This window comes from Chelonoidis abingdonii, chromosome 8 (assembly GCF_003597395.2).
Source record: "Chelonoidis abingdonii isolate Lonesome George chromosome 8, CheloAbing_2.0, whole genome shotgun sequence".
Taxonomy (NCBI): domain Eukaryota; kingdom Metazoa; phylum Chordata; order Testudines; family Testudinidae; genus Chelonoidis; species Chelonoidis abingdonii.
In genome coordinates this window covers 33,660,260-33,669,618 of record NC_133776.1, presented here as the reverse complement: position 1 = coordinate 33,669,618, position 9,359 = coordinate 33,660,260, and the positions used below count along the sequence as shown (strand labels likewise).

General features: G+C 40.6%; 1 protein-coding gene across 2 annotated transcripts in view; it reads left to right on the top strand.

The window, feature by feature from the left end:
• Positions 1-6,290, top strand: part of LOC116816432 (uncharacterized) — a 40,623-nt gene extending 34,333 nt beyond the window's left edge. For both annotated transcript variants that reach the window (XM_032765653.2, XM_032765652.2), the window contains exons 9-11: positions 2,573-2,679; positions 3,647-3,759; positions 5,589-6,290. In XM_032765653.2, the coding sequence (XP_032621544.1) occupies positions 2,573-2,679; positions 3,647-3,759; positions 5,589-5,621 (253 nt within the window). In that variant the 3' untranslated portion in view covers positions 5,622-6,290. The remainder of the gene's footprint in view (positions 1-2,572; positions 2,680-3,646; positions 3,760-5,588) is intronic.
• The last annotated feature ends 3,069 nt before the right edge of the window (positions 6,291-9,359 follow it).

Sequence of the window (9,359 nt, the reverse complement as noted above, 5' to 3'; positions counted from 1 at the left end):
TGTTCTTCGAGATGTGTTGCTCATATCCATTCCACACCCGCCCTCCTTCCCCACTGTCGGAGTAGCCGGCAAGAAGGAACTGAAGAGCGGTTGGGTCGGCAGGGGTATATATCAGGCACCATAGTGGTGCCACTCCAGGGGGCGACCTGCCGGCCCACCGAGTGTTGCTAGGGTAAAAGTTTCTCCAACGAATGTGCACACGGCGCGCACACACCTAACTGGAATGGATATGAGCAACACATCTCGAAGAACAACAGTTACAAAGGTGAGTAACCGTCTTTTCCAGTCTGTGACTACAAACTAGGGTGTGAAAGGATAAGATCTAGTTCAAAAATCTTGAAGGACACGGTGACCAGAAATAAACTAAAGCCACTTCCTTTGCTTAATAAATCAGTAAGTTTTCAGTGTAGAACAGATTTTGATAACCTTTTTTTCCCTTTCTTACTCATTTAACTTAATGTAAAAAAATTAAAACAGTTTTATGCACTTTTCATTGAATTCCAATTTCTGTCCAAATACAACTTGACACAAATCACAAGTAAACAATTAATTATTATCTAGTAAATAATAAAGGCATCATTCATTTTCTACTGTAATAAAAATTAAGAATCTGAATAAATGTATCTTATACCATATAACTGCTGAAATAAATGGGCATATACATATAGAATATCCTGCTGGTTAGCAAAAAAAAAAAAAAAGTACCAAACTTAGTGTAAAGGCTACATCAGTAGCAAATCAACATGTTTTAATGGTTTCCAACCAACTGAAATCAACCTTTCTTTAGGAAAATGACTAAAAAGTACAAGTGCAAAACATGATTAAAATTGATTATTTAAATCAAGGTCTCCTGCTTGCTGATTTTAATTGCTTTGATTTAAATCAATCCATCTTGCCACCTCCCCATGTTCCTTCTCCCCCAGCTTTGGAGCAGTCAAAAAAACACTCCCCACACTTGCTGGAGTCAGGGAGGAGAAGGTTAGGTTGGTGGATTTATCTAGTACAGATTCACTGGCTACCACCCTATATCTTTGTCAACAGGGCGGCTCCAGGCACCAGCGCAGCAAGCGTGTGCCTGGGGCGGCGGCCTGCTGGTCACTGTGAGGGCGGCAGTCAGGCAGCCTTTGGCGGCATGCCTGCGGGAGGTCCGCTGGTCCCACAGCTTCGGCGGTAATTCAGCAGTGGCTATGCCGAAGCCACGAGACCAATGGACCTCCCAAAGGGATGCTGCCGAATCTGCGTTACCAGCGGATCTCCCACAGGCATCCCGCCGAATCCACATTACCAGCGGACCTCCCGCAGGCGCGCTGCCGAAAGCCGCCTGACTGCCATGCTTGGGCCGGCAAAATATATAGAGCTGCCCCTGTTTGTCAATCCACTATATAACCCCCAGACTCTTCATCTGCTACTATCACCAGATAGAGACCCTGTGGAGCAGTGTTCTGCAGCATACAGGAAATACAGATCTGTGAAGTCTCTGCATTGTTGCTCCTGTTGCACAGTAGAACTGTACGTGTTCTGAATTCAGAGCCTCCTGTGGCACTTTATTAGACCAGAAGTTTTGGCCCAAGGAAATTAAAGACCAAGACCACAGATTTAAATAAAATTAGAAATCTAACTTTCTCCCACAGAGATGCCTGTTCTACACTCAGATGCAGATATACAACTGCCAGTGCAGTGGGAGCCACATATACATACCTAAGGGTCGTATCTGGCTCAATGGCGTGAATCTGATGTTGATTGTCAGCCTCAACTCAAGACTGACCATTCAGCCTTCTACACAAGGATAACTTTTAATTTAAAAAAAACAGATGATAAGCTAACACTTGGTATTAATATCATTAGCTAAGTGTATACCAGGTGAGAAGAAAACAGTGTCCAAAATTCAGGAAATAATAAAATATGTTATCAACATCAGTCGTCCTAATTAAATGTTAGAAACAGTTCTACTACAGTCCAAAGCAAAGTACATGAAATCAGAGAAATCTGGGAAACAAAACAAAGAGATTATATAAGAAGCAAGAGAAAATTTGGAAGACTTTATAGTGCTTTTACAATAAATAACAAAGATCCAACTGCTGCCCTCCTTAGTAATGCAGACAGTAATACTCATGTGAGTTGAGCAAGCAAGATGTGACTCTAAGGTTGTAATAGCTTTAAATGAAGAAAAGTGATTAATCGGCTGTGGAATCCACTTTTAATTTTTATTGTAATATATAAGAAATTCTATCACTCTTGTACCTAGAATTGTTAATATCAGTACAGGTGCCCAAATACCAAATTGATGAGGCAGTTTCAAAGTCCCATTAAAAATTTTAATTTACTAATGGAATTTTATCAATATTTATGTTCTTGGAACAGCTGAAGAACAATAATAATAATGAATACCAGCTTTAACTTTATTCCAGCACCCTCTTGTTTCTGAGCAAGTAGAAGAAGGGGATAGGATAAATATGACTGGGTGAAATTCTACAGGCTGTGTTATGCAGATCAAGATGGTCAGAATGGTTAGGGTTAGAGTTTTTTACTACAGCAGATTTCAGGGTTTTGTTGTTGTTGTTCTTAAATGCAGCCTAATCAAACACTCTGAACACTTGATAGAACTTGATCTACATGGCAACACTATAGGAGAACTTTGTGCAACAGACATCCTGGAAGCTCTTAAGGAGAGAAAAAAAGGTGGAGTGTCTCCAACTTCAATTCATAAGCTTTAAAAATTATTTTACTTTTTATTTAGGTGTTCATCAGGGTGTTTATACAAATGATATGAGGAATGTTATATGTAAGTTAAATTTCTATACAAATTCAGTACTATTTAAAATACAATACAACCATGAGTACCTTAGAGAATTTTCAGTGTAACAGATGTCAGGAGAACGTTATGAAAAATTGAGCTTTGTGTACTTATATTTGGGTGAATGCAAGGTAAAAGTCAGCAAAAGGATTCAAATCCTGAAAATGGCTATGTATGTGTGAGAGAGAGAGACTTGTTCTAATTTATACTTTAGTGATCCTGTAATAACCATATCATATGTATTGATGTATTAATTATATTTTATAGAAATGTCAGCAGCCATTTTCAACTGCTGTATCTACCTCCTTTCTAACCCTCCCCAATGCTGCATCCCTCCTAACAGTTCCTTGCTGTTGCACCTCATTTTTCCCATTCCCTCACCAATAGTGAACTTTCACACACACACTCCAGCTCCCTCCCCAACCCTGGTGGCTGTTTTTCCCATCTGCTTCTTCCCATTTGCTGACTCTCCCACATCCCAGGGAATTGTGATTTAGTACTTGGAAAAGTAAAAAAAGTGCTATTCTGTCTGTAGTTCAAATATTTTTGCTCTCAAGAATTACTGGCAGTCATTTGTCAATCAGAAGAGAACTGCAAACTTCAGGACCTTTTCAAATCAAACATGTGATGTTCTGTGTGACAGGAAAATATCTGGAGGGAGAAATGCTGTTCTGCTGGCAGGTCAATAGAAAACAGTGAAGAAAAATAGAAATCACAATGGAATTCCATTGTGGGGAACACTTCATTATTACATCAGTGAATATTTCTGTGAGGTAGAGAGGGTTGAAAAAAAAGTATATTTAATTTTTGTTGGTCGAAAATAGGAAAATATGTTCTTCACTGTCTCAACAGACAAGATGCCAGGCTTAAATATTAAGGTTACACCACAGATTTCCTCAAATACTTTCAAGTCAATTTTCAAGAACAGCAAGAAGCTCAAATCAACTAAAAAGAGAATGAAAAAGGTATGTACTTGCTGCTTTTCCAGCCTTTACATTAATAGAAAAGCTTCACCATGATTCTTGTTCTTAATGAAAAAAATTCACATAAATAGATTCAGATATGGAGGTTTTACTTCACTTAAGGCTTGTCTACACTTAAAAGGCTGCAGTGGCCTCCTGTCAGCATAGGTAGCATCTTCACTGACGCGCTATAGAGGTGCAGCTGTATCAGTACAGTGGAGCCGCGGCAGCCTTTTAAGTAAAGAAAAGTCATAAGACCCATGTTCTATTCACAATTCCACAAGAGCTGGTTGTTTCTGCTAAAATGATCAGCAGAGAAATAATTAGGTGCTGATATTTAAATTGTTGTTATTAGAATTCAGAATTAACATCTCATTCAAAAACAAGTGCAGTTCACATCCTCAGAGCTATTGCTCTCCTTCATGATTTTGCCTCAGAGTCCCACTGTAGTAGTTGTTTGCCAAGCCACATGACTCCTACAGTAGGGGAAAGGGGGGTTGTGCAAGCTGCATATTTGGAGCACAAGAGCTATTGTTAGTAAGTAATCCTTTATCAGAATGCCTGCTGTTCCCTCCCACACAGTGGAGATTGTTCTCTCCTACCCATCACCACATGCACTGCACAAATCTTCCTATCCTGGGTCTTAACTGACCCAGAGATCTGTGTAAATTGAAGGCTAGATATGGAGCCCTAAACTAAGAAAGGGAAAATGTTACAGTGGTCCAGCTGCCTACAAATCACCTAGAAGACACTTGGTAGGCTATTCTCTTGTATGAATTCCTCTCTGTAAGGGTCCTTGCCTTGAGAAACTGGACCACATAGTGGGAGCACTATGAAAAGGAATGCCATGGAGAAGGAACAATGCTGGAGGAAAAGAGTAAATCCACTCAACTACATAGTTGTACTAGTTCTGTTTCTGACATGAAAAATGTAGAGCCAAAATTTAATGCCCAGACTACAAAGACAACATGTCATGCTCCAAATTCAGGTTTTATTTGTAAAAAAAAAATTTCACATATAATAACAATAATAGAAATGGTTATTTTTTAAAAATAAAATCAGTTTTTGTTGGGATTTAAATATACTCCACTGTTTGCAGTCCAAATACTGCAGCACTGTGACAGTGCATGAGAACCAGAAAGAGCCTAGATAATTTTTATTTGCATTGTCTAAGCAGTGTGAAGTTCAAGTACTCAACTGTAATAGGGCTTTCTATACTTGGAAATTTACTGAAATAGCTACCCTGAATAATTCTACAGGAATAATTATTTCAATTTAATGGCCCAGGTGGACGCTCTTATTCCAGAATAAGAATGCCCTTTTTTCATTTAACTTTAGAAATAGTTTGCTTTAGAATAATTTAATTATTCTCGGATAGCTGTTCCAGTAAATTTCCAATTCTTGACATGCTCTGATGGATGATTTAGTTGGGGATTGGTCCTGCTTTGAGCAGGGGGCTGGACTAGATGACCTCCTGAGGTTCCTTTCAACCCTAATATTCTATGATTCTTGGCCCTGGTCCTGCATTTCACTGATGCAGGGACCCACTGAAATCAATGGAGATCTTCATGACTCAGGAATCTGTCCACATGGATCTAAATGCAAGACCGGTGTCTAAATGGTAGCAAGTAAAACTGACTTTTAAAATTATTTTAAATTTTTAATCATTGAAAGTGCTATTAAAGAACCTTAATTTTTTAAAAAATGATTTGAACCTGACAATGTCTTATTAAAGTTTGTTTTTAAACAATTTGAGGAAAAAAGGCATCATACTTTGAAAATAAAAATACAGAAAATGCTAACTGTTGTCCCTTTCTCATTAACATTTTTAGGGCCTACTTCAAACACTTCAGGCACATAAGTAGTGCCACTGAAGTTAACAGGACTACTTGTGTGCTACTATGTGTATATGCATAACCATTTTCAAGATCGAGATCTTAGCATAACTTATTTCAGATACACCAATTATGTATTCATTTGGAGTAAGATTGTGACATCCTATACCTTGAGATGGGAGCGCATCCTGGAACCCCCATATTCCCATGATCTTGCATATAAAGCATGCCTTATAAGGTATCGGGGAAAGGTTATGATATACTGAAAGTCATTTCTCTATCTATATATGTATATCACTAATGCATCTGAAGTTATGAGAATTATGTTGTATGGTGGTCACTAAAACATGCTGTAAGTTGGGGAATCAGTCAGATATTAGCTCCCCAGAGGCAACAGCAAGGAAAGTAGCCAACACCTGAGTGCACTGTCAATCAATCCATCAACAATCATTGTCCAGCAAGGGAGCTACAATGCAATGACTCACCTGCATGAGGCCACACCAGGAGATTTGCTTAACCTTGCCTGGAGACTCAGCAATGCACCCAGACATGCCTGGACTTGTGTTTTCCAAGCAAATGGCCTGAAGATATAAAACCAAACACAGGGGGCCCATGCTGGGCCTTTCTCCTTCACCTACATATGCTGCAAGCAACAAGGACATGCTGAAGACTCCAACTGAGGGGACTGGCCGAGATTTCAAAGATGAAATCTGTGTACTATGAACTGCAATATCCAGGTGGGTGAGAAACTGCTTAATCTAGATGTTGCCCAGTCTAATAAGGTTGAAAGTTTAGACTGAATGCTTATATTTTATTTTATTTTGGTAACCAATTCTGACTTTTTGCCTATCACTTGATATCACTTAAAACCTATTTTTGTAGTCAATACATTTGTTAAATTGTCTGTCTTTACCAGTGAGTTTGTATGAAGTATTTGGCAAAACTGATCAGGTTTGCAAAGGCTGGTGCATATCCACTTTCCATTGATGAAGTGGTGAACCAATTAATAAATTTGCAGTGCTCATCTTGAGCAGTGTAAGATGGTATATTCCTGAGGTACAATGCTGGGAGGTTCTGGCTGATGCTTTTCCCTGTGTGCTTAATGAGTGGCTCTGAGAGTATTCATGCAATATAGCTGGGTGGGAGCATAGGCACTGACTTCCCCTCTGCCCCATGGATGGTTGACACATCCCCACCCTGGCCGCCCCTGCACCACCCTCACCCTGCCCCAATTCCCCCTCCTTCCCCCAAATCCCCGCCCCGCCTCTTTACCACCTCCTCCCCCGAGCGCGCCGCGTCCCTACTGCTCCCCATCCCTCCCAGAAAGTCCTAAGTACTGCCAGAGCTGGTAGGTGGCAGGCAGGAAGCACTGGGGTGGGGGGAGGAGCAGGGATGTGGCACGCTCAGGAGAGGAGGAAGAGGGGGTGGGGGTAGTGGGAGGTTAGATTCAGACCAAGGACCTCATTTTGTAGGTAACATAATGAAAAGCATGTGCTAAGCATTTGGAATAAAACAGAAATTCCATGTTGCCAGTCACCCACAAAGCTCTGGGTTAGTGGAATGTACTAATTGGACTTTAAAGACTGCTCTGAGAAAAATAGTGACAGAGTCAAGAAAGGACTGGGATAGAAAACTCCCAATAATACTTATGGCTATGAGATCTACAATTGCTTCACATGGGTATACCCCCAGGAAGTAATATATGCAGAATAATGAGGACACCTGAGCAATGGTGGCTAGGTGGGATGCCGCTGGATGACTATCAACTATGTATTCTCACTCATGAATCAGTTTATGAGCAAGCTGCTAAACACTACTAGCACAATTCAGAATCAGGTTGCTATTAGGTTAAGAAGCAATATAAAGCAAATGGGCAAAAGATTGGGCAATATATTAAATCTTAAGGAATGGGATGTAGTTGACAGGGTTTTATATAGATTCTATTTGGAGAAGAACCATGCCTTAAGTCCCAAATGTCTATGTCCAGTAGTGATACTGAACAAGGCTTGCCCAATGGTTTACCAGGTGGAGGTAAAAGGGAAAAAGAAATGAACCCTTAAATGGTTTCACTCATCACAGTTAAAAGAGTGGAAGGGATTTGTTAAGTGATGTCAATAAATCCTTTTCTCTTTTTTCTTTTCTTTCCATCAGGAAAACCTTCACACCATGTTTTCAATCATTTGTTTTCGTACATTGATATACGTGTCAAGTTTAATGATTATTAAAAATGGGGAACACTGTTATTGTCAAGTAAACAAAAGTTATAATTATGAGTGGGATAGCGCTGAACAAAGTATGATACTATCCTGTGTCCAGTTCTGGGCACTGCATTTCAAGAAAGATGTGGAGAAATTGGAGAGGGTACAGAGAAGAGCAACAAGAATGATAAAAGGTCTAGAGACCATGACCTATGAAGGAAGGCTGAAATAATTGGGTTTGTTTAGTTTGGAAAAGAGAAGACCGAGATGGGACATGATAGCTGTTTTCAGGTATCTAAAAGAGTGCCATCAGAAGGAGGGAGAAAACTTGTTCATCTTAACCTCTAAGGATAGAACAAGAAGCAATGGGCTTAAACTACAGCAAGAGAGGTTTAGGTTAGACATTAGGAAAAAGTTCCTAACTGTCAGGGTGATTGAAATAAACTGCCTAGGGAGATTGTGGAATCTCCATCTCTGGAGATATTTAAGAGTAGGTTAGATAAATGTCTATCAGGGATGGTCTGGACAGTATTTGGTCCTGCCATGAGGGCAAGGGACTAGACTCGATAACCTCTCGAGGTCCCTTCCAGCCCTAGAATCTATTAATCTATCGTGCCCATTTCATTAAAAGGAACAGTTATAATTTATGTGAATGAAAAAGAGGACTGTCACATAGTTTGGAAGGAAGAGGTTAGCGGTAAGACCATAACTGCCTTCACAGCGAACAGTAATACACAGGATGTAACATTTTATGATTCAGAGGAAGAGCAACTCTCTTTCATGCAAAAGAATGATGTCACGTGTGCATGGCTTTTTAGTGATGACTTCTTGACTAGTTGTTCAGATGTAATGAAAATAACAGGGTCCTCCAAATGTTCATACATGAAATCTAATCTCACACAATGGGTGAACCATCAGTGTTGTAATGGATTACAATATCTAACTGATTCCATTAGGGTTAATTTGTATACTCCCGCTGATCAACATAATTTTACCATGATGTATTCTAATTACACTGAAAATTGTTTTGTCAGCTATTGAACTGTAAATCAGTTTTGAAACAAGGAAAATGTGACCTTTCATGTCAAATGTGATGGAAACCTTAATGTTGATGTTACTGTAAATGATACAGGCAAATGGTTGATCACTAGTTTATATCAAGTTAAGAAAGTGACAGGAGTTATTGTGTCACCTAAACCATATAAAAATCTAATTGAACCGCTGGTGGTAAAAGGAGACATAAAAAGGTTACTTATGATAAACCCCAGTGAGGGGCCCCAAAAATGAAGCTGAGCACATTGCACCTCTAATTCTAAATCCCCGTCTGCCCCCCGCCCTTCCCACAGCATCAGCGCAAGCTACAGGCAGCCGCCAGTAGGAGCCCTGCTTCCGTGGCCGAGAGGCGCCGCCTGCAGCTGGCCGCCCGCCACCTCTGCTCCCGGAGCGGTGGGGCCAGGGGGCGGGTCCCGCGGGCCTCCCCTTTGCCCCCGCCCTGCTGGCTGGGCCGGGCGGGTGCCGTCGCTCCCGACACCGGGTGGCGCTGCAGCCCCGCTCTCCCGGCTCGGAGGCC